Source organism: Colobus angolensis, unplaced genomic scaffold (genome assembly GCF_000951035.1).
Source record: "Colobus angolensis palliatus isolate OR3802 unplaced genomic scaffold, Cang.pa_1.0 Scaffold18, whole genome shotgun sequence".
Lineage (NCBI taxonomy): Eukaryota > Metazoa > Chordata > Mammalia > Primates > Cercopithecidae > Colobus > Colobus angolensis.
The window spans coordinates 5,981,973-6,006,005 of NW_012114932.1; the positions used below are offsets into that span (position 1 = coordinate 5,981,973).

The window sequence follows — 24,033 nt, forward strand, 5'->3', positions numbered from 1 at the left end:
CAAAAACAAAAACAAAAAAAACTCTCTCTATGTTCAGACATTAAACAAAATTAACAAGAGAATGAAGTGGGAAATATATATATATATTTAGTGTATATATATATATACTAAAATACAACACTCGTGGCTCATATCTTCCATATATACAGCCCTTGTCTGTAATCCAATGAGAACATGCTAACACCTCAAGACAGCAGGGCCTGCAATTGCAACCAAAAACTATTTAAGAGATTTACTGTTTTGAATTGAAATAATTATAACATTTTTCACATCAATACATCTTTGAAAATTGTGAAAACAGAAGATCAAATGCCATTTGAGTTTCACCCCTTTAGCTTGTGCTTGTGTGTGTGCTTTTTATTTTTTTTTAGCAGCATTTCATGTTTTATTTATTTTTACTCTTATTTTTTCAGAGATGGGGTCTTATTCCATTGCCCAGGCTAGAGTGCAGTAGTGTCATCATAGCTCACTGGAGCCTTGACTTCCCGAGACCAAGTGATCCTCTTGCCTCAGCCTGCCGAGTAGCTGGGATTACAGGCATGTGCCACCACACTCAGCTAATCTTTTATATTTCTTGTAGAGTTGGAGTCTCTCTATGTTGCCCAGGTTGGTCTCCAACTCCTGGCCTCAAGCATATCCTCCTGCCTTGGCCTCCTAAAATGCTGGGATTATATGCATGAGTCTCTGTTCCTGTCCTATCTTTTATTTGTTTGTTTGTTTGTTTATTTATTTATTTATTTTTGAGATTGCGTCTCGCTCTGTTGCCCAGGCTAGAGTGCCATGGCGTGATTTCAGCTCACTGCAACCTCTGCCTCCCAGGTTCAAGCAATTCTCCTGCCTCAGCCTCCTGAGTAGCTGGGATTATAGGCGCATGCCACCACACCCAGCTAATTTTTGTATTTTTAGTAGAGAAGGGGTTTCACCATGTTGTTTAGGCTGGTCTCAAACTCTTGACCTCAGGTGATCCACCCACTTCAGCCTTCCAAAGTGCTGGGATTATAGGAGTGAGCCACTGCACCGAGCCATGTCCTATCTTTTAAATACCCATTTTGTGGGGATTTTCCTTGAGTCCTTTGTAATTTGGACACATCATTTTAAAGATGGATGTCCCTTACTGGGAGTAACATCAAACATTGCAGGACGACATGCAGCTGTGAGGATCTGCCGGAGAGAGGAGGTGTTAGTGTCCACTCCATGGCCTCCTGTCCTCTCTGCCTTTGACTAGGAAGCTCTCATTTCCCTATCAGGCCTCTGAACAGTCTGTACTTTAAAACTGGCTCTATATTACTGTTGGATTATTCCACACTGGAATTCCAGTGGTGATGCTAATATCATGTGGTCAATGGTGACTTTTAAAGATAAGCCAAAACTTGGGATAACAGAGGTTATTTTGTGTGAGAAATTTTGCAGTTTAAAATGCACAGGTGACAATGTAATACTTTCCATGCTTTCTCGAATAGATTTGTAAGCCTTATGGACAATCCTATTGACAATGCCCAATGTGAAGATGGCGATGAAATAATGGAAAGTGAACGGGATCGCCAACATTTTGATAAAGAAGTTATGAAAGCCTATATTGAAGACCTTAAAGAAAGAGGTGGGTTACTCATATTTAAAATTATTTAAAATGAATGTACAGACTTCCACTTGTGTAACACATTTGTTAATAGAAGTCAAATTGACAAAAAGTTTATTGGTTGAGGGGCACGTTACTTTGTAAATTATTTTTCCATTTACCCTCCAACACACTCCAAATGATACATTTCCTTAAAATATCAAATTGTCCTAGTCCATTTGAATGCTTGATAAATCATCCACTGTTTGACAGAGAAGCTGGGAAATGTGCACTTAAAATGTGAGGGTTGCATTACTAACCAAATGTGAGTTTTTAAACGATATTGACAAAATAGTATCCTAAGTTACAAGAAAAATAAGATGATGTTTCAAAATCCATTTAAATTCAACTTTTGAAAAAGTTACCTCACATAAATCGAGAACACTTATATAAAAATCACAGAAGGGAAGCGCAGGATGGCCAATTTGCGCATAGATGCATTTAGTTTTGGTTTCCATAGGGTGGTGAGAATACAGAGGGGTGAGACGGGTCAAGTACCTGAGGAAAGCATGGGAAGGTTTTTTCCCAGTGCCAGATTCTGGTGGCTGTTTCCAAAGGAGTGGAGAGATCCTAATGATGTTCTGGAAGCCTTAAGCCCTTCCTTCCATCACAAGACAGCCTCCCCAGGAAAAAGGCATACATCAGTCTTTGGTCTTCTAATCACTGCCGCCTTTTTGGGTGTGCATGCCTGAGAGTTATTCCTTAATTTTTCAGTTCTTTGATGAGCTAGATGCAGACCTGGCAGGAAGAGAGATGTCCCGCATGTGGATTTAGGGAGGAAGCAGCACTGGCCCTGGGCCTCTGATGATGAGCATCTGTGGGCAGGCTACCTCAGCCACCCTCAGAAAATGGCACACGTGGGCATGCCTCTCCCTCATCAGTAGATGTCTGAAGACGATTAGTCACGTTCAGATAGCCAGAAATGATGAAAAGTGTCATTTATTGGGCAAATTAAAAATTGTTTCAGCTAAACTAAAATTTCTATATGGTTACTTTTAATCTGTTTGGATATCCCTAATTTTGAATGCTGAACTAATATGAAATAAAGTAGAAATTTATTGTAAATGTGAAACTGAAATAACAGAACCATTTATTTGCCAAAATTTACCTTTGTGGTGCATGGTTTTCCTCTTGTGAGAACCTTTAGTGTTCCATTTTACTCGTTTATTTATTCATAATTATATTTGTAGTGCTATTATGTAAAACTACAAGAAAGAAAATAGTAGTTAAGTTTTAGATCTGTGTGGCCAGTAATAATAATTTGCTTTTAAAAATAATCAATTTAAATAAAATATTTATTATAAAATAATATCATGTAATAAATATATTATTAATTTTATTGATAATATATTATTAGCTATTGTTTATTTAAATAAGTTAATTTATTTTAAAATAATTTGCTTTTAAAAATTAACTTTAGGGATGATAGATTTTAAATTTGTTTACTTATTTCTAAATAATAATAATAATTTTATCCTGTATATATTCATATATATTAGATTGAACACATGATATTGCTAATATTAAGCTGGTTTTGTCCTACAGAAATGCTACTTTTTGATGGTTCAACCTAGATATGGTCAGGCATGTGCTCTGAATTTTAAAAAATTTGCTCGTTTTCTTTTCTTTATCGTGGTGTCTTCCCTGTTTTCCTTCTTTCCCCATCAGACCAATGTCTGAGTGAAAAAATAGTAGATTTAATCTGCCCATAAGGGCCTACAACCTTGTGTGATTCCAGAAGGATGAGGATGTGAAGCCCTCACTGGTCCTCAAGCTTTAGTAAACATAGGAATGAGAGTTTTTACTCATCAGGCCTGGGGCAGGGCCTGACAAAGTACACTTCTGACCAGCTCCCTGGTGATGTTGATGCCTTGTGTCTGAGAAGTACACTTTGAGAGCCATTGGTATAGACCATCCTTTGACAAAATTTGGCTCTGAAGGGAGACAGAAGAGGGGTCAGCAACTAGTGGGAAGAGCAAGGTTGAGAGAAGGTTTACTTTGAAAGATCATGTATGGTTTAGGAACAGCCCAAACTTCTCTTATAAACGGTACCCTCTGCCACCTACTAGCCACAGTCCCAAGTCCGTGACCATTTATTTCTGTTTTGTCAACTATTAATACTATAGGGTCATACAGCTTCCAAGATCTTGATGTAGCTGTAAGTTGGCTGGAAAGATTGCAAAAGAATGAGAGTTAATGATTCTTAGATCTAAACATTTCTAAAGTTTGACTGCACATTTGTGATGGCTGACTTAATGGTGACAGATACATTATTTATCACCTATATAGTATCTCTATACTTAAAACATGAAGTGACAATAATGGGTGTATTGACATAGGCCATAGCATGTAGTTAGATTTCATAATAAAATGGTGAATGACTGAGCATATTTTTTTCTTTCTGTTACAGAATCTGTTCCCTGCTATACCACCAAAGTGTCTTTTAGCCTTCAACTTTGATATCTATCAGAAGACTGCAAATCTCACTGTTCTCTGGAGCTATATATGAATCTTTGTTATGATCATGTCATATAGGAAGAATGACTTGTGCTTAAGGACAAAGCCTGGAAACCACTGTCATAGTTGCTAAGAAAAATGGTTTTCAAATGTCAAATACATGAATATCTCCCTCCATGGACTGGTGAATTGAAAAATTGGTTTATATATTGATATTTCCAGGTTCATTTGCATACACTTGTTTCCAAATAATGCACATTTAATATGTTTTAAAATGTCTTATTTTTAAGAATTATAACTAAAAGACCAAATACAGAAATTAAGTGCATTGTTTTCAGGAATCAAAAGATAAAGGGGCCGAGTGTGGTGGCTCACACCTGTAATCCCAGCACTTTGGGAGACCGAAGTGGGTGGATCACCTGAGGTCAGGAGTTCGAGACTAGTTTGGCCAACATGACAAAACCCCATCTCTACTAAAAATACAAAAAATTAGCTGGGCGTGGTGGCAGGCACCTGTAATCCTAGCTACTCAGGAGGCTGAGGCAGGAGAATCACTTGAACCTGGGAGGCAGAGGTTGCAGTGAGCCGAGATTGTGCCACTGCACTCCAGCCTGGGTGACAGAGCCAGACTCTGTCTCAAAAAAAGGGATTGTGAAAAGAGCATTTATATTGGACTAATCAAATGAGAGTACTTTGTTATTTTGAAAGTTTCATTATTTCTTTTACTGAGAATAATCTTCCTTGAGTTTATATAAACTGCTATTTCCATATGTTTTAAGTTATATTTTGGCAAGTGTAGGCTCCCAGGAGAGACTTGTAGGTACAGTCTAGGCCTTGAAGGTGGAAAGAAAGGCTGGAATATCTGCCCATGCATTGGGCACGAGATGCTCAGATGGTGCGTGGGTAGCTCTAGTTGAGGAAGTGTGGGCCTGGCTGTTCATGGGAAGTCTTCAGTGGCCTTCATGGATGGCCATCCTGCCCTGAATGGTCACCTTGGGTGTCCTGGGACACACCTCAGTAAAGAGCAAAGGCAATGCCCTCAGGGTCCCTTCCTCCAAGATGGCCATGTAGGGTAACGGAGATGACCAGTCCACACTGATAAGGAGTTCCTAGCAAGGCTTCCTTGTGGGTACCACAGGACAACTCTACCCATAGCAAAGATGCTTCAGTCCAGAGGGAGCCCATGGGCTGTTTGAATTTCGGAGAGGTGGGATTCATTACAGGACTTTGGGCTCTTATGTCACATCACATGATTTGGAGAAATTATACACAATCTCTTATTTTTATACCACTGTCCTGGGCTAAAATAAACAGGTTGTGGCTGATGGTGTTGAAGACAAATAAGCTTAAACATATAACTTTGACTGGGCACGGTGGCTCACACTTGTAATCCCAGCACTATGGGAGGCCGAGGCAAGCAGGTTGTTTGAGCCCAGGAGTTTGAGAACAGCTTGGGCATCATGGCAAAACCCCATCTCCACAAAAAAATTCAAAAAATTAGCCAGGTGTGGTGGCACGTGCCTGTGGTCCCAGCTACTCAGGAAGCTGAGGTGGGAAAGTCGCCTGAGCCTGGGAGGTCGAGGCTGCAGTGAGCTGTGATTGTGTCAGTGCTCTCCAGCCTGGGTGACAGAGTGAGACCCTGTCTCAAAAGAAAACAAACATCAATAACAGTGTTATTGTTGTTATAACTAAAAAAACCAAGCAGCTTTTGTGACTAAGAAGGAAAATATGTATATAGTGGCATATTTTTATATGAATTGTCTCCTCTGTGGTCCTGCCCAGTACCATCCAGTGGAGCTTTCTGCAGTGACGGAAATGTTCTGTATTTGCATTGTCCAAGGTGCTAAACCAGACACATGTGATTCTTGAGCACTTGAACAATGACCGATGTGATTGAAGAGCCCATCTTTCAATTCAATTCAATTTGAATAGCCACATTGTTCCATCAGGTCAAACCCAAGGCTAGAGTCACACCAGTCTTGGGTTTGACCTGATGGGGCATGACAGAATGCTCCAAACCGTTCCAAGGCGGGGCCAATTGCGATTCTAAAGGAAGAAGCACGAAATCGCAGGGTGATCAGTCCACAGTATTTATGAGGGGAGCTTAGATGCAGCGTGGGCTGCAGCGTCCTCGTGATGGGCAGTGAGACAAGGGATATTCTACCTGGGCATGTCCCCGGTGAGGGGGTCGGGTGATGGAGTTCACATGAGGGTGTAAGGAATTTGGGTGGGGGCTGGGCTGGCTTCCACATGTTTAGCAACATGGTTGATCTTTCAGTGTTTCCAGCAACAACCTAAACACCTTTATTAGTGCCTAGGAATGTTCAAGGCCGAGGCTGGAGTTCAGACCTGCAGAGGAAAACATCAGCTGGCTGGGTCAAGGCACTGTGTGTTTCTTGGTCAGGACAGAGACAAAAATGGCGAAAACTAGGGGACCCCACATACATGTGGCTACCATACTCCAGAACAGGTCTAGCCAGTTTTTTGATTTTTGGAAGTTAATCTGGGGTAGAAATGTAGGCTGATTTTTATTTTTGCTGTCTGAAGAACCAGCCATTTTTAAAAGGGTTATTATTGACATCCCCATATTTTGTCTTGATGGGCTTACTCTTAAGTCCAAACATTTTATTCTCAACAGGTGTAAAACAGGCAGAGCGTTCTAAAACCGCATAGTAGTGCTTCGGTGGAGGACTGCTTTCACTTAGAAACAAACTCTGAGAAGTAGGTTAAGAGATGAAAACAGGGTCAGGCACGGTGACTCACGCCTGTAATCCCAGCACTTTGGGAGGCTGAGATGGGCGAATCACGAGGTCAGGAGTTCGAGACCAGTCTAAACAACATGGTGAAACCCTGTCTCTATTAAAAATACAAAAAATTAGCTGGGCATGGTGACAGGTGCCTGTAATCCCAGCTACTCGAGAGGCTGAGGCAGGAGAATCGCTTGAACCCAGGAGGTAGAGATTGCAGCGAGCCAAGATCCTACCATTGCACTCCAGCCTGGGCAACAGAGTGAGACTCCATCTCAAAAAAAAAGAGAGAGATGAAAACAGTAGGAAAATGAGAAATCACCTTTATTGAATCTTAAACAGTTACATTTTTTTCTTTTTAACACTAAAAATACAATTCAAATTTATTAGCTGTACTATTTGAATGATTTTTATTTCATGCTAAGGTAAGTGTTACATATAGGCAAGTGGAAAATATATCTGAAGAGGGCTTTCACACAAATAGACTGTTCATAATTTATGTAAATTTTATTTTAATAAACCAGTTTTTGTGTAAAAACCTTGTTTCACTGTCACATATGAAAAAAATACTGCATTGAGATATAATTATTTAATGTTACATAATAACCCAAAACAAATATATTACTTGAATATGTTTGTAGAGATACTATTTAATTTATTCATATAAACGTGCAGAAAGATTCCAAAGGAGAATATGTATCTTAGTGGAAATATAGAGATTTGAAAATTTGACATGATGCAAATAGACTGATACATAATTTGGAAAGATTATTTACATGGCAGAATACACGTATAAATATTAAAGGAATATGAGTGAAAGAATAAAATATTCTTAAAAGAAAAATGTCCTGGTTCTAAAAGCTTTTTATTAAACCTATTTTTTATATGTTGGAAGTGTAGGGGGGAAAAGATTTTTTTTTCCTCATCTGTTCATGGCTGAGACTCCTATAACAAAAGATGGATTAAGAAGTAAAAATAGCATACGAATATATATATATATATATATATATATATATATTTGGAAACGGAGTCTAGCTCTGTCGCCCAGGCTGGAGTGCAGTGGCGCGATCTCGGCTCACTGCAAGCTCCGCCTCCCGGGTTTACGCCATTCTCCTGCCCCAGCCTCCCGAGTAGCTGGGACTACAGGCGCCCGCCATCTCGCCCGGCTAGTTTTTGTATTTTTTAGTAGAGACGGGGTTTCACCGTGTAGCTCAGGATGGTCTGGATCTCCTGACCTCGTGATCCACCCATCTCGGCCTCCCAAAGTGCTGGGATTACAGGCTTAAGCCACCGCGCCCGGCCACGAATATATTTAATATAAGTTTTATGTGATATGGGAGCCTTCGGAAATGAAGACTCAAAGAAACAGCAGGTAAATTTATGTTTTTTTTTTTTTTTTTTTTTTTTTTGAGACAGAGTCTCGCTCTGTTACCCAGGCTAGAGTGCAGTAGTGTAATCTCAGCTCACCGTAACCTCCACCTCTTGGCTATAGTGATTCTTCCACCTCTGCCTCCCCGAGTAGCTGGGATTACAGGTGTGTGCCGCCACGCCTGGCTAAGTTTTGTATTTTTGGTAGAAATGGGGTTTCGCCATATTGACCGGGCTGGTCTTGAACTCCTGACCTCAAGTGATCCTCCCACTTTGGCCTCCCAAATTGCTGGGATTACAGGCATGAGCCACTGTGCCTGGACAACTAGTGCATTTTTTGATACTAAGTTTGATGATGAAGTGCATAGTTGTGGAAAAACATGATTAGAGGGGGAAACTTACCAAGGCCTGTCAGTTCAGATTCTTCCTGGCGTCCCCGTGTCTTTGAGGATAAGGATGTTCCTATACTTCAGATACAGGCAGGAAACCTCTGGAAGGGGGGTCTTATAACCAACTGCAGGGAGGAAGGTCAGATAATTCTATTATGGCCTACTTCAGGGGTGAAGGCTGAGAGGAAAGTCAAAGATACCTTCCTGCTTCTGCAGTTTTCTCAAAAGCCAAGGTGCCATATTTTGGGATCGAATGTAATGACGCCCATCAGAAATGAAGGGGCAAAGGCACTTAGGTGAAATCCTTGAGTAGTGTATTGTAATTAATAGCAGGACTCACATCTGGTTTCTTGACTGTAGCTTTAGTTTTATTTCCACCAGAATCTCTTTTAAATTTCTTGATGGTTCTAGCCACCCTCCCCACCCACATGTTTTCTTGTTTGGGGTGTAATGGATCATAGAGCTAGTAAGCTATAAAGCAGTGAACTAAATCCTTATTACCATGTTCCTCCCAGTTTGAATTATGGAAGAATCCAACAGTCTTTTTTGTACAGAAAGAGACAGAAGTTCATTTTAATTTTAATAACCGGATGTGGTAGGAGATGGTTCCTTCTCACTTTCTCACTTTTCTGTAGAAAGACCCAGCAAGCTTCTCAACTCTCCTTCTGGCTTGGAGATGCCTCCTTCCAAAGGCTTGGCTGGTGTTTATCTGGATCATTAGAGCCGATATTCACAAAATGGTCAGTTTTTTAAACTTTAAAAGGAAAAGTTTGAGGAAGTGGATATCCAATCCTACTACTTACTGAGGTGTATATTCTAATCGGCTCAGAATGGATTATGTTTTCACCCAAAGACCATTCTGTATTTGAGCCAAGGTTTAGTGCTTTATCATTGTACTGAGGGTACTAATACTTTTTAAAACGAGGATTTGGTTTTGATACATAGATGACTTTGGTTTCTTACTCCAGCTTTGACCTTTAATATTGGCACCTGTTTCTGGTTTCTCCTCTTTGGGGCAGCTCCACTTGGGAATCCCATTGACATCTAAAACAAGTGTATTACAGGCGTGTTTATTTTCTTCCTCCATTTTCCAAAGTTACAGGAAAAATATTTTATTGATCTTACAAATGTGTAATTCTATATAATTTTCTTTTTGAAAAATTGCCTATTTAAAAAAATCCACAGATCTTACTCATTTCTCTTTTATTTAAAATATTTACTTGATTCTAATTTTTCCTGATTAATAAAGAGGACTTTTTTTCTAGTATCTCATCTTGCAGCTTCTCCCACACCACTTGTCAGTGGCAAGATCTGTCATCAAAGTCAGTTTAGACCACATAATAGCATTTCTTAGGATTTTGAAGGGCTTTTCAATTCTTTCTTGAGATTAAAGTTCTTCACTCTAGTCTTCAATGAGCTCACAAATAATCTAACTTCCATTTCTTTTATTGTCCTAATTATCCAAGTTTAAAAAATTATTGCCTAGTTTGTTTTCCTTATTTAATCGGTGCTATGATATGTAAATATTGTTTGTGATATTGCCTTGAAAGTGTGACTGTGCATCATAAAATAGCATTTTCTAGAAATGCAAATCAAAATGACTCCAAGGTATCACTTCATACCCACATGTATGGCTATGATAAAAGGAAACAAAAGCGGAAAATAACAAGTGTTTGTGAGGATGTAGAGAAATGGAAACCCTTGCGCACTGTTGGTGGGGTTGCAAAATGGTGTCATTACTGTGGAAAACCATGATAGTTCCTCAAAAAATTGAAAATAGAACTACCATATGATCCAGAAATCTCACTTCTGGGTATATACCCAAAAGGATTGAAAGAAGGGTCTCACTTAAAATAAAATAAAAAAAAAGAAGGGCGCCAATGAGGGATATTTGCACACTCATGTTCATAGCAGCACAGTTCACAATAGTCAAGAAGTGGAAGCAACACAAATGTTTATCAATGGATCAAATGAGGAATGGATAAACAACATGTGGAGTATCATTCAGCCTTAAGAAGGAAGGAAATTCTGACACATACTACAACATGGATGAACCTGGGGGATGTTAAGTTAAGTGAAATAAGCCAGTCACAAAAAGACAAATGCTGTGTGATTTCACTTATTTGCAGTATCTAATGCAGTGAAATTCGTAGAAACAGAAAAGTAGAATGGTGATTGCCAGGGGCTTGGAGGGGAGGAAATAGGGAGTTGTTTGTTAATGGGTATGGAGTTTTAGTTCTGCAAGATTAAAAAGTTCTGGGGAGCTGTTTCACGACAATGTGAATCTACTTACATGACTGAACTGTGCACTTAAATATGGTTCACGATTTTGAGGGTTTTTTTTGGTTTTTTTTTGCACAATTTTAAAAAATTACGTTTTCTTACTTTTGTGAAATCAGATGTCAAGCCTGGGTTACAAGCACATTCTGTGTGCACCAAAGCTCTCTGAAACCTTGTGTTAAGTTTCAACTCTCCAGTGAGCCAAGTGAGAATACTTTAGGGCTAATTTCTCATCTTCACCTTTGTCAATTTTACCTTAAAAATCCTCTCATTCTAGAACAAAAGATTGTATGATCATTAGATAACACTGTAATTAAGGTGGCATTACAACTGAGGTAGTTAGAACCTTGCAGAAGCCAAATTTCTTGGGGCTGAAAGAAGACACCTGGAAAGCTGCATATTTGGTAATTTAATCTGATAAATTAAAATAACACTCCTTCACAGAGGATTATGTTAAACTTCTAAAGTTCTCACCATCTCTGAAGTGTCTAGTAACCAGATACTTCCTATTTGTTCAAGTGCAACTTGCTGGTCCAAAGGTCCTCAATCCAGCTTGCTGTCCTTCCCATCTGGGTTTTGGGGGTGGTTTTGGGAGGGTCCCCCTTTGATTCCCCGACCTGTGCCACTATTTCCAACATTCCTACTGAATAAGAAATTAGAAAAGGGCAGTCAGAAGCTTAGATTATGACTTAGGATGGGGCCGGGAGTCCCTTTGCTTCGCAGGCAGGGAAACTTAAGAGGTATGAATTCCCTATTGCTGCTGTAACAGAACCACAAATTCAATGGTTTAAAATAACACAAATGTATTCTCTTACAATTCTGTAGGTCAGAAGTTCAACACAGTTCTTACTGGGCTAAAATCAAGGCAGGGCTGCATTCCTTTCTAGAGGCTCTTCGAGAAAATCTGTTTCCTTGCCCATCCTGGCCTCTGGAGGCAACCCCCATTCTTTTGGGCTCCTGACTTCCTTCCTTCATCTTCAAAGCCAGCAACGGTGCGTCTCTCTAACTCTTCTGAAGTCACATCTCTCTGACAAAAGCCAGGAAAGATTCTCCACTGTAAGAACTCATGTGATATATTGAGCCTAGCTGGATGATTGGGGACACTCTCCCCATCTCTAGGTCCTTCTCCTTAATCACATTTGTAAAGTCCCCTGTGCTGCATAAGGTCACTTGTTCACAGGTTCTGGGGATTAGGACATGGACATCATTGAACCACATCACAGAGGAATTCACTCATTTTTTCCATGTACTTATAAGGTTTTATTATTTCCATTTAAGTCTCTAATTCATTTGAAATTTATCATGGCACATGGCTTGAGGAATGGTTCTAATTTTATCTTTTACCATAGGGCTGTCTAGTCATCCTAAAAACACTTGCCAAAAAGTCTGTCTACCCTTTCTGCAAAGATTTGAGATGATGCCTTCATTGCATGTTAAATTTGCGTATGACTCTGTTTATCTGTTTATGGACTTTACATTTTGTTTTAATGGCCTTGAATGCCCATTCTTGGTTTTAAAATACTCAATGAAATGGAAATTGATGAGTATTCTCAAAGCCAAAATTGCACCTAATGAGGAAAATTTGGAGACCTCTCCTCTAAAATCCCTATTACTACTACACAATTAGAGAAGAGAAAGAAAACAGAGATATCAAAGTTAAAAAGGAGGTAAAACCCACAGTTTGCAGATGATGTGATTGCCTACCTAGGAAACCCAAGAGAATCAACTGAAACATTACTACAAAAAATAATAGAAGTCAGGAGGATAGTGGCATATAAAATAATACATGAAAGCCAAAGGCCTTTATACATAGCAATAACTGCTAGAAGATATAATGAGAGAGAAACCAATTTGTAATATAAAATCTTCCTAGTAACATATATATAAAACCTATATATGAAAGACTTTAAAACACATATGAAGGACACAAAAGACATTTACAAAGGGAATGATGTACCATGTTCTTGGACAGGAAGATTTAGCATGATAAAGATTCCAATTTTTTCTAAATTAATCTATACATTTAATGGGATCACAGTAAAACATCCACAGGTTTTCTTGTCTGTCTTTAAATTTCTTTCTTTTTTTTGTCAGGTTGATTCTAAAATACATATGGGAAAATAAACCAGCAAAATAGCCTGGGAAACCCCGAAAAGAAGATTGAAAATTGTGAAAGCACTATCCAGTTCTTTATCTCTTAGTAAGTTTGAGGAGATGAAACATAAGCTCAGGACTTAGTGAGACTTAGGCTGGGACGGGAAGTCTAGGAAAGTGTGAATGGTTAATTTTAGGTATCTACTTGACTGGTCTAAGAGATACCCAGATATTATAGCTGGTGAAATGTCATTTCTGGGTGTGTCTGTGAGGATGTTTTCCAAAGAGGTTTACATTTGAATCAGTAGACTGAGGAAAGAAGGTTGCCCTCTCCAATGTGGGTGGGCAGACAGAATAAAACGGTGGAGGAAGGGCGAATCCACCCTTCTGGAGCTGGGACATCCATCTTTTCCTGCCTTCCTGCTCTCAAATGACAGAGCTCTCAGGCCTTTGAACTCTGGGACTTACACGTGTGCCCTCACACCTCCAGTTCTCAGGCCTTCAGACTCAGACTGAATTACACCCCTGGGTTTCTGGTTCTCCAGCTTGCAGACTGTGGGACTTTTTGGCCTCTTTAATCACATGAACCCATTTCACAGTAAATCCCTGTCACAGGTGAGTGGCGACTATCTGGGCTGGTGGTAAAGGGGTAAAAGAATTTACCAAGACTGTTGTAGGTAAAGAAAGGCAGATTTATTATAGAAAGTATGAAAATATATTGCAAGAAGGCAACCGGCAGGATCAGCAGAAGAGGAGCTGACTGCAAGGAAACAAAGGATTGCTGGAGATTTTATAGAATGGAACTTGGACTGGTTGATAATGCCAAGGCAATAGGGAGCTTAACCTGCATTCTTCTGTCAGCCGGAGTGTTTGATAAATTGAGGCATTTGATGGTATGCAGGAAGTTTTTGAGTTATGTACGTCATCAGGACATATGGCCATATGTCCTGCACAGATAAATCTTGTAACTAAAGGAGATAGGAATGACTTAGGGATAAAGGACTAATCTTTATGGCCCAGGACATATGGCCATATGTCCTGGACCATTAAAAAAAGGCAGACCTATAGCTCATTTGCTTTATCTCTTTGTTTTCCCCTGGTCCCACCAGCCTGACTCCTTTTCCATAATTAGGACTCCACATTCCCCTCATAAATCTATATACAGCCCCTGACTTAGAATGGTTCAATTTATTATTATTTTTTACTTTACAATGATGCAAAAGTGACATATATTTAGTAGAAATCATACTTTAAAATGGGAATTTTGATCTTTTCCCAGCCTACCCATAGGCAGTAAGATACTCTTTCCTACTGCTGTTCTGAACATGTTAAGGTGGGCTAGGCCAGGCTAAACTAATCTATGATGCTTGGTGGGTGAGGTTGTTATTAAATGCATTTTTGACTTGTGATATTTCTACTTATGGTGGGTCTATCAGGACATAACCCCATCATAAGTTGAGGAGCATCTGTGTATCCCAGTGGTTCTGTTTCTGTGGAGAACCCTGATTACACAGAAGGCTACTCTCAACCACATATGACATGAATTTGGGAAGTGATGTCTGAGCCTGTAGGAAGGGGGAAAATCTTATAACTAAAGGAGGTAGGGGTGACTTAGGGGTAAAAGACTAATCTTTAGGGGAAAACTCCTTGGGGGAATTCCTTGAGGAATAATAACCAAATTAATTTTAAGAAAAGATCATTTCCTACGTTAAACTGGAACTGTTTCTAGCCCTGTGTTACTATTAGCATATTTTGTTACTTCCATGAGTTCAAGAAAATAAGAAAACCCAACCCACTAACCAGTGTTTGAAGTCACCCAAGCAGGTGTGGTCTTCCCTAGTCACCATGTTCTCTTTGTGTTTATCAGCAAATATTAGTTGCCTTCCCCAGAACTTCACTACCAAGAGGCAAAGACTGAATTCTGCAAGGGAGTAAACTGCTATTGGCAAGCAGGTCCCTTGTCATGCCGCCTGGTCTGTGAGCCCTTGGGTTTTCAGGTGGCCCAGACATGCTCCTGTAAATGCCCCTTCCAGGTAGACAGGAATGTGCTCTGATGGTGGGAACACTGTGTCAGACTATGGTGTCCTCTGTTTAGTGGGGAACACAGGGCCAGGGTTTTAAACCAGGGCACAGTTCTCAAAGTATGGGACCACTGGGCACTTCTGACTCTTCTACTCCATTCATGGGAAAGGGGGAAGATACCAGCACAACCACAGGTGGTGAACATCATTTATTTCACCAATACAAGTAATTTCTGATATGTTTTATGTAAATTAACATGACCCCTTTGCAGAAATATTTGAAACTTAGCACAGCTGTCTTGAGTGAGGATCCCAATTAGTTGCTAATGAATGCTAATTGACCACCTCTGGGATGGGGGTAACGGCCCACAGGGTATCGATGGCACAGATACACACACACACACACACACCAATATCTATACTGAAGTGTTTAGAAGCAAATCACAATGAATGATTGGGTGTTCTGTGAAAAGGCTGTACATGGAAAATGACCCCCAAATGACACAGGATCCAAGAAACCGAAGAAAGAGGCAGACAAATCCAGTTTGTCGGTATTGGGTGATTTTTTAGGGGGAATTTACAGACAGTGTAAGAGACAGTGTACAGAAAAGACCATACAGACAGTGTGGTCTTTTGCAGTTGCAAGACAGGCAGATCTCTGCATTGCAACCCTCCAGACACAGGGCTTATATCTTGGTTAAAAATTGTACGTGCTGTAGAAGGAATGTGCAGGGTGCTACAGGCATCTCAGTCTATGATTTCTGCAACAACGAGGGTTGTTTTGGAGGAAACTTACAATGAATATGTGTTCCTACATAAACAGCCAGGAGTTCAAGATCAGCCTGAGTGACAGAGTGAAACCTTGTCTCTACCAAAAAAAAAAAAAATTAATGTGGCTACTGAAAGCATTTAAGTTACCTATGTGGCTGACATGCTCTAACTCTACTAGACAGCACTGCCAAAATGAAGGCGATGTTTATAGAAGAGGAAGGAAATTCTCTCAGTTGGCTGGCTTTGTGTTCACCTCTACTCCCATATTAGAAGACAGTAGCCTTGACTGTATGTGAGAAATTTGACAACTCTGTTGAGATTTTGGAATAACAGCTGCAAAATTCTTTCTGATTCTGGCCACTGCAGAGTAGCTACGTTTGGACCCTTCCTATCACCAAAAATAGCTATAAAAGGTAGGCAAAAACAGGGAAACAAAAGATGAGATGCACTGGAGAGCAACAAGCATGGATAGGCTGCGAGGAGCTGGTCCTCCGGAGGAGGGACACACAGAGGGCAAGCCTCATGTGCCTGAGTTGACTTGAAGACAGTTTCTGAATTGCAGCCCAGGAAATAAAGCAAAGCAAAAAGTGATCATTTCAGTTGAATGAGGAGACAGGAGTCAGAATCTGAGGCTGCCTAGGCACCTGAAATTTAAAGGCAAAATCCCAGAAAGAAGGGAATTGAAGAGAAGAGGCTCAAGATGCTGCATTCCATTTTTCTTTCATTGGCTGATTACCAAGATGTGCTGTTCCAAGGAAAAACAAAGCCAGGCTCTGGGAGGCTAAAGGTTTGCATGGAAATTCTGACAGCCATGCAGTACTGGAAAGCCAGAAATGGGAGTGAATGCCTAGTAGGGAGTGTGTATGGGGGTGGGGGTGGTGTTGGTAAACACCCGTGGCTTCCAGGCAAGAGCACAGAAAACCTCAGCCTCGGATTGACGGTCTCCCCAGCATGGGCCATACAGCCTATGAGTAAGGGCAAAGGTGAAGTATGCCCCAGCTTTAGGTAGGTCCCAACGGTGTCTAAAACCAAGCCAAATTGCCCAGACTGCTGCTCTCACCCCTCTCCAAGCACAGGGACCTTCCTCCAGTTGGCCTTGGCCCTTGCCCAGCTTGCTCTGCAGTGCTGCCTGTCCCTGAGTCAGCACTCTGTATGCTAATTACCACAATGGTGATGTCTTCTAAGGCAAAGCCCATCGGTGGTCATTTTTTCCTGACTTGTTTATCAAATTTCGGTCATTCATTCTTCCACATGAATTAAACACACATCTTCTTCTGTATCAGAAACAGTGTGTCCTTTGCCAAAGAGTCAGCTGGGATCACCCATGAATACACATGAGGAGAGACACTGCAAATGGGTAAAGTAGAAAACACTATTTTCATTTCCAAGCTGTTCATGGCCAAATGGCATGCAGAGAGTCCAGCAGTGCTCAGTCCAGATGTGGCAGGCTCATTCACCGAACAGCCCTTCTTTCACCTCACACAGCGGTGCAGAGGCTCCTCCCTGGGTTAGGAAGCAGGGAAAGGTGAGGGGAACCGGGCTCTGCCTCAGACACTCCTGCTTCACTAGGAAGCAGTCAGCATTAGAACTCGGTGGAATAGAATGGGGGCTGTGTAGATAGATGGACAACCAGCACCAGTGGAATGAAACTCTCACCAGGGAGATGAAAGGAGGCACCTCAAGGATACTGGCACTCCAGTAGGGAATTAAAAGATGGACATGGTCTCATGAGTAGCTAGGAAGAGGCAGAGGGAATTTGTGAGCAAAAGCCTAGGAGTGAGAAAGATAAATTGGCCAAGGCATGGTTGCAGGTGTGGTTTGAGGGGACAGGTGGGAGATGTGAACTGCCAGAATGACACTCCAGGACAATGTGAGGATGCCATGTGCCCTAGAGGGGGCACCAGGGTGCAAGCAAGGCACAACTCCAGTCGATGGAGGGGGGCAGGTAGGGAGAGGATGGGGATGAGGGTGAGTGAAAAGAAGTTATTGGCTGTAAGTGACTATTACACTAATTTCCATTGCATAAATGGAAGGATTCACATTTCTAGATTTAAAAAAAGGTGTGAGAAGGAGTCTTAAAATTAATGTCATTAATCAGGACACAGCATGTTCAAAAGACTGCTTTGGTTTCAGAGTCCTGGTGATATGGTTTGAATGTGTCCCCACCCAAATCTCATCTTGAATTATAGTTCTCATAATCCTCACGTGTCATGGGAGGGACCCGGTGGGAGGTAATGGAATCACGGGGGCGGTTTCCTTCATGCTGTTCTTGTGATAGTTAGTGAGTTCTGACGAGATCTGATGGTTTTATAAGGGACTTTTCCCTTCTTGCTTGGCACTCATTCTCTCTTCTGCCACTCTGTGAAGAGGTGCCTTCCGCCATGATTGTGTTCCTGAGGCCTCTCCAGCCGTGCGGAACTGTGAGTCAATTAAATCTCTTTTCTTTATAAATTAGCCAGTCTCGGGTATTTCTTCATAGCAGGGTGAGAATGGACTAATACACCTGGTAAGAATCTATCCACAGACCTCCACATTTGCTCCTTTAGAATAGGAGTCCTCAGTGTTTCTTTTGTTATTATTTTTATTATTTTTGTGATCATCCAGCCCAAAATGTCAGTTCCAATATTTTTGATTGCACAACAAGGTTAAAAAAGATTGAGCATGCAGTGCAAATGTGTGTATATTTGTTATTCACGCATCCTCTGCATATTTATGCATACCATTATCCTAATATATTTGCATACATTATAAAAACATACCGTAAGAGATAGTAAACTTTAAAGAAAAACTAAACAGGATATCTCTCCCTCCTCAGTGGTGCATCCTGCCTCACCCCTCAGTCACAGGTGGCCCCATGGAGACCACTCACTGAGAACCCATGTTTTCAGCCTGACTGGCTCCTTTGTCAGCAGACTCACACTGTGGCAGTCTCCCCTCCTCTCCACCAGTTTTGTTTCTCAGTATTACTTTGCTTGGCTCAAAAGTTACCTAGATATAAGGGCCTTCTTAAATTCTCCCTTTTGACTATTTCTTTTCTTTCAGCCTCTCTCTCTGTGCTCCTCCCACTGACTCTCAACTTCAGGGAAAGGGGGAAGGTGTAGGGGAGAGAATCTGGACTAGAAGTCCTGAAAGCTTTCGGCCTTGGGCTCTGAGCAGCTGTGGACAATGCTCCAGTCACTGCGGGCATTCCCAGGATGAAGTGCAACCGTTTATGTGGAAGGGTGCTAGGCACATGCTATCGTTTGAATATTTGACCCTTTAAACTTCATGATGAAATTGGACCCCCAGTGTTAGAGGTGGGACCTAATGGGAAATGTTTGGATCATGTGAGCGAATCCCTCATGAATGGCTTGGTGCCATCCTTGCTGTAATGGGTGAGTTCTCGCTCTTAGTTCCTGCCAGAGTCAGTTGTTAGAACCCGGCACCTCCCCCCATCTCTCTTACTTCCTGTCTCCCCATGTGATCCCTGCTTGTGCCAGCACTCCTTCACCTTCTGTCATGAGCAGACACAGCCTGAGGTCCTCACCAGAAGCAGATGCTAGTGCGATGCTACTTGTACACTCTGCAGAACTGTGAATGAAACAAGCCTCTTTTCTTTGTAAATTACCCAGACTTAGCTATTCCTTTATAGCAAAATGAACAGACTTAGACAGTATGCCTGTGCAGAGAAGGGCCCATAAGCCAATGCAGGTCTCTCATCTGCTTGCGCCTGACAAACATAATTCCAGGATCGATTTGGAACACCCTCTACTGTCACCCAGGCCTACCCACTCTGGAAACAGATATTTATCAACATAAATACCAGCTTGCATTACCATCTCTTATCCGGCAAAGGCAGGGCAGGCTCGGTACTCTCTTCCCTTGCCCTGGGTGTTGGCTTTGTCATGACTCTCCATACACTCAGCCCAGTGTTCCAATCCAGAGGCCACTCTCCTTGGAACAGGGTCAATTCCCAGCCTAGACACTCACTGTCAACTCTTTCCGAATACTGGACTGGGCCCTGGTGTGTTGCTGGGAGGAGGCCATCTTGGGCCTTTGTATACTGGGAGATAGTGGGAGCTTGGGGAGGGGCATGAGTCTCCTTTTACTTTCCTGCTGACTTGCTGGAGGCCTTAGGTCAAATTTTAATTTGCACAGGAGCAATACCAGTATTCATCCAGTTCAGGTCATGCCCTAAGCCCACCACTTGGACACCCGTTTCCTCTTTCCTGCAGACACTAGGCAGCAACTGTCACTGGTCAGACAATATATTTCAGAGCAGATGTATGTATGTCAGAGGTTACTTTTTTTTTGAGATAGAGTCTCTCTCTGTCACCCAGGCTGGAGTGCAGTGGTGCAATCTGTTCACCACAACCTCTGCCTCCTAGGTTCAAGTGATTCTTGTGCCTCAGCCTTCCAGTAGCTGGAATTATAGGTGCATGTCACCACATGTTTATATTTTTAGTAGAGATGGGGTTTGGCTGTGTTGTTCTGGCTGGTCTTGAGCTCCTGAGCTCAGGTGATCTGCCCACGTTGGCCTCCCGAAGTGCTGGAATTACAGGCATGAGCCACCAGACTTCAATTACTTCCTTAGAAATTAGGCATCCCCTTAGAAGTGATAGATTTTTATGGTTATCTGGAATATTTAAAATCAGAACTTTCTATCTAGCCAGGTACCATGCCCCCTTACATCCATCTTTCAACAGAAGTTTCATAAAGTCAATCCTTTGTTCAATTTTACTAAGAAAAATCTTAGCTTCAGTTCAGTCACTGGGAGGACATGGTCTAAGGAGCAAATAGTTTCTGAGATCCTGTCCTCTGAACATGAAAAATTCTGGTTAGCTGGTAGGAATCCCAGAGTTCCAAGCTGACAGCCCTCACGTGAGCCTTGTGGGTGAGAACTCCACATGTGGACTGCATGTTAGTAAAACAGAGTCATCCACAGTTCAAAGCCATTTGAGAATGCACAGGTCAGCCCCATTATTTGTGGAGTCTATTTGTGATTTTGCCTACCTGCTGAAATCTATTAGTAACCCCCGTATCAGTACTCATGGTGCATTTGTGGTCATTCACAGGTATGTGCAGAGCAGGAGAAATTGGAGTCACCAGCACCTGTATTCCCAACTGAGCCGGAGCAGGGCCTGTGTGTTCCCTGCCTGTTTGTTCCAGCTTTTGTACTATAAACAAGCATCCTTCTCCTGATCTATTTTGCCATGCGTTCCACATTTTTGTGCTTCTGTTGGTGATTTTGCTGTTTCAGATGGTTCTCAAGCATAGTGCAGAGCACTGTCTGGTGTTCCTAAGAGTGAGAAGGCTGTGATGTGCCTTATGGAGAGAGTGTATGTGTGTTAGAGAGGCTTCCTTCAGGCCTGGGTTATGATGCTATGGGCTGTGAGTTCCCTGTTAATGAACAATTTACACTAATTACATTATCTTTAAAAAGAAAGATCCGGTGGCACATCCTGCCTGCCCTCATCCCTGAGCAGCACGCACACCTCCCTCCATGGAGACAACTGTTTGAGAAAGCAGGTTTTCATCCCGATGCTTTTGACTGCAAATGCCTTCACAGTCTGACCTCAGAGGGTCTGTGCAAAATTCCCTGGTGAGGGGGCCCACAGGCTTCACAAGATTTCCAAATGGTTTGTGAATCATAGACACTTCAGACTCAGTTCTCTAGAGAGTGAACACAATTGTGAAGGTCTTTTTTTAAAATACTGAAGTGAAAGTCACAGAACAAATGTAACCATTGAAAGTGAACAGTTCAATGACATTTAGTGCATTGACAGTGTTGTGCAAGCACACCTCTATCTCAGTCCAAAACATTTACATCACACCTCTCTCCTCTGCAAAAGAAACTCCATCAGGATTAAGCAGCTGCTTCCCATCTCCCACAACCTCCAGGCCCTGCTAGCAATTCATCTAATAGATTTACCTATTCTGGACCTTTCACATAAATGAAATCATATAACATACGACTTTTTGTTACTGATTTTTTTTCTGACTTAGCATCATGTTTCCAAGGCTCATATAGCAGTTCTTGCAACAATCACTACAATAACAATGAGGATGACACAACAGCAGAAAATGCTTACACTCCTACAGATGTGGTTCTGCAACGTGTAGGAACAGACATTCTTTCTTGAGGCCCAGGGCTCAACTCCCTCCTCCACCTTGCAAATGGAGTATACTCTTGGGGTCTGAGATTGGGGGAGGCTTGTAACCTGTTTGGGCCCAGCACAGAAGCCCTCCAGACAGGCCTCACAGTTGTCACTATTGTGTGGTCCTTCAAGAGACATGTCCTTGATCATAGGAACCTCCTCTGTCAACTGAAATCTTCCTCTATAGCATTTCTTCATAATTCGGAACACCAGGTTTTTCAGGATTCTTGAGATGTTCTCTTGTGTGAACTCAGGGTCCTCAAACAGAGGTTGGGGGCACTTCTTACATCTCTGGGTAAACACCCTCATCTTCACCTGGCCCCTGGACTTCTCCTCACTCCAGTGCATGTGGAAAAGGACCAGAACTTGGGCAGAGGCCCAATTACGAGAGCAGGAGGAGCACTGGAACCTGTGGAGACAGAAGAGAGCCTCAGCCTGGCTCCATGTGGCCAAATCACAGGGCACTGCCAGAGAGAGAAAGGAGCTACCAACCGCAGAGAGACATGACTTGACTGGGGCTGTGGCTCAGTGGTGGCAGAAATTACTAAGACCTCGTTCCCATCTCCATTGTGCCACCGACACGCTGCATGCCACACACTGTCTGCTATGAAAACAGTGAATTGCAAGCTGTTAGATCTGGGAGGGACCTTGGGCATCTTCTAAGTCCAACACGTTCATTTTAGAGATGAGGCACACTCTGGAAACTCCTCATGTCCAGAGATCCAGTGGGTGTAAAAAGGCATGACTAGGACTCTGGTCTCCCTATTCCAAAGCAAAGCTTCTTCAAATGTAGATTCAAATGGGTCAGAGGCTGCAACTGCAACTGCAACAGCAGCCAGTTCAGTTCAGGACCCTGAAAGCCACAAATGCACACAGGTGAGTGTTGATTAAGTTATAGACTCATGGGTTGGCAGCCGGAGCCTGAAGAGTCCAGGGTTCTCCTAAAGGAAAGCCTTTGCCTTTCTCTTGGCTGCCGAGGGTCCCCGGTCAGCAGTATTGCAGGGAGATCACAGTGTCCAGCTCTCTCTTCATTTGTTCCCCCTCCAACCCAGTTCCTTTGCTCAAAGTAGCCTGGAAAGCTTCATATTCTGAATGCCACTGGCTGCAGACAGGGTGCAAGAGAAGGACACCTTGTCTCAGCAGGGAGGAGGGCAATTTTCTGAGCTAAGGTATCTGGACAAATACATATTAGGAGGTAGAGAGAGAATAAGGCAGGAAGCACATGGCTGTACCCAGGAAAGGAATTATGGGAGAGGCAGAGAGCTGCAGTGTGGCGGAGACATTTAATGCTCACCAAATTATCCATGTACTCCCTCCCACTTCCCAGCCCCTTTGCCGTGAGGTTGGGGCCATAGGATCAGTTGGGCGATGAGATGAGGCCAGCAGTGATATATGTTCCTTCCAGATATGGTCACAGAAGCCCTGGTAAGACATTCCAGCTTTCTGTTCCTCTGTTTCGGTGACCTTGGAAGCCACATATAAGGTTAAATCAGTGATATTTCCAGGTTTATTTGTCACTGTTGCTGAGCCTAGCCTTGGCTTGATGCCTGGATACAGAGAAATTAGGCCGTGGGTGGTGAAATGGAGCGGGCTGGGAAGACTGAGTTAGTCCAGGGTGTGCTCCTATATCTTGACTCTAGCTGCAACCCACAGGGTGAATGCAAGGTTGAAATGAGAGGGAGAGGTCAAGAAGCTGTGATCACTGTGAGAGGACCTTGCTGGGAGTCACCCAGAGTCAGCAGTGCAGAGGGACCTGGGCCCTGCTCTGAGCAGAAGTCCACTGCCGTCCCCTGGGTCACAGTGCTGTGTTCCTGTGCTGGTTCAGAGTTCAAACTTCCCACAGATAAATGGACTGCTGAGACTTTGGTGCAATGCTCCCTATGGCAGCTCCTGGCCTGAGAAAGCCATAGGCCAGTGGGAGGGCTCTGCTCCCTCTATGTAGACTCTCCCCTGGAGGAGGCAGCAGGTGGGACAGAGTCCCCAGCCTCCACCCTCTGTGCACTGTGGGCAATCACCCTCGTCACCCTCCCAAGCCTCGGGGCTCCCCATTTCCACCTGGAAAAGAGAGGATGAAACTTAGGATGATTTCTTTCTTTTTTTTTTTTTCTGAGACGGAGTCTTGCTCTGTCGCCCAGGCTGGAGTGCAGTGGCCAG

The 24,033-nt window shown here is 42.4% G+C and overlaps 2 protein-coding genes across 4 annotated transcripts in view; one reads left to right on the forward strand and one right to left on the reverse strand.

Moving 5' to 3' along the window:
• The window catches only part of LRRC2 (leucine rich repeat containing 2), an 86,962-nt gene extending 82,254 nt beyond the window's left edge, over window positions 1-4,708 (forward strand). For 2 of the 3 annotated variants that reach the window (XM_011939231.1, XM_011939229.1), the window contains 2 exons: window positions 1,461-1,597; window positions 4,026-4,386. In XM_011939231.1, the coding sequence (XP_011794621.1) occupies window positions 1,461-1,597; window positions 4,026-4,075 (187 nt within the window). In that variant the 3' untranslated portion in view covers window positions 4,076-4,386. Of the gene's footprint in view, window positions 1-1,460; window positions 1,598-4,025 lie in introns of all 3 variants that reach the window. The other variant, XM_011939230.1, reaches the window with a different exon arrangement.
• Window positions 4,709-21,694: 16,986 nt separating this feature from the next.
• The window catches only part of RTP3 (receptor (chemosensory) transporter protein 3), a 4,480-nt gene continuing 2,141 nt past the window's right edge, over window positions 21,695-24,033 (reverse strand). Inside the window, exon 2 of the mRNA XM_011939236.1 lies at window positions 21,695-22,288. Within this exon, the coding sequence (XP_011794626.1) occupies window positions 21,745-22,288 (544 nt within the window). The 3' untranslated portion in view covers window positions 21,695-21,744. The remainder of the gene's footprint in view (window positions 22,289-24,033) is intronic.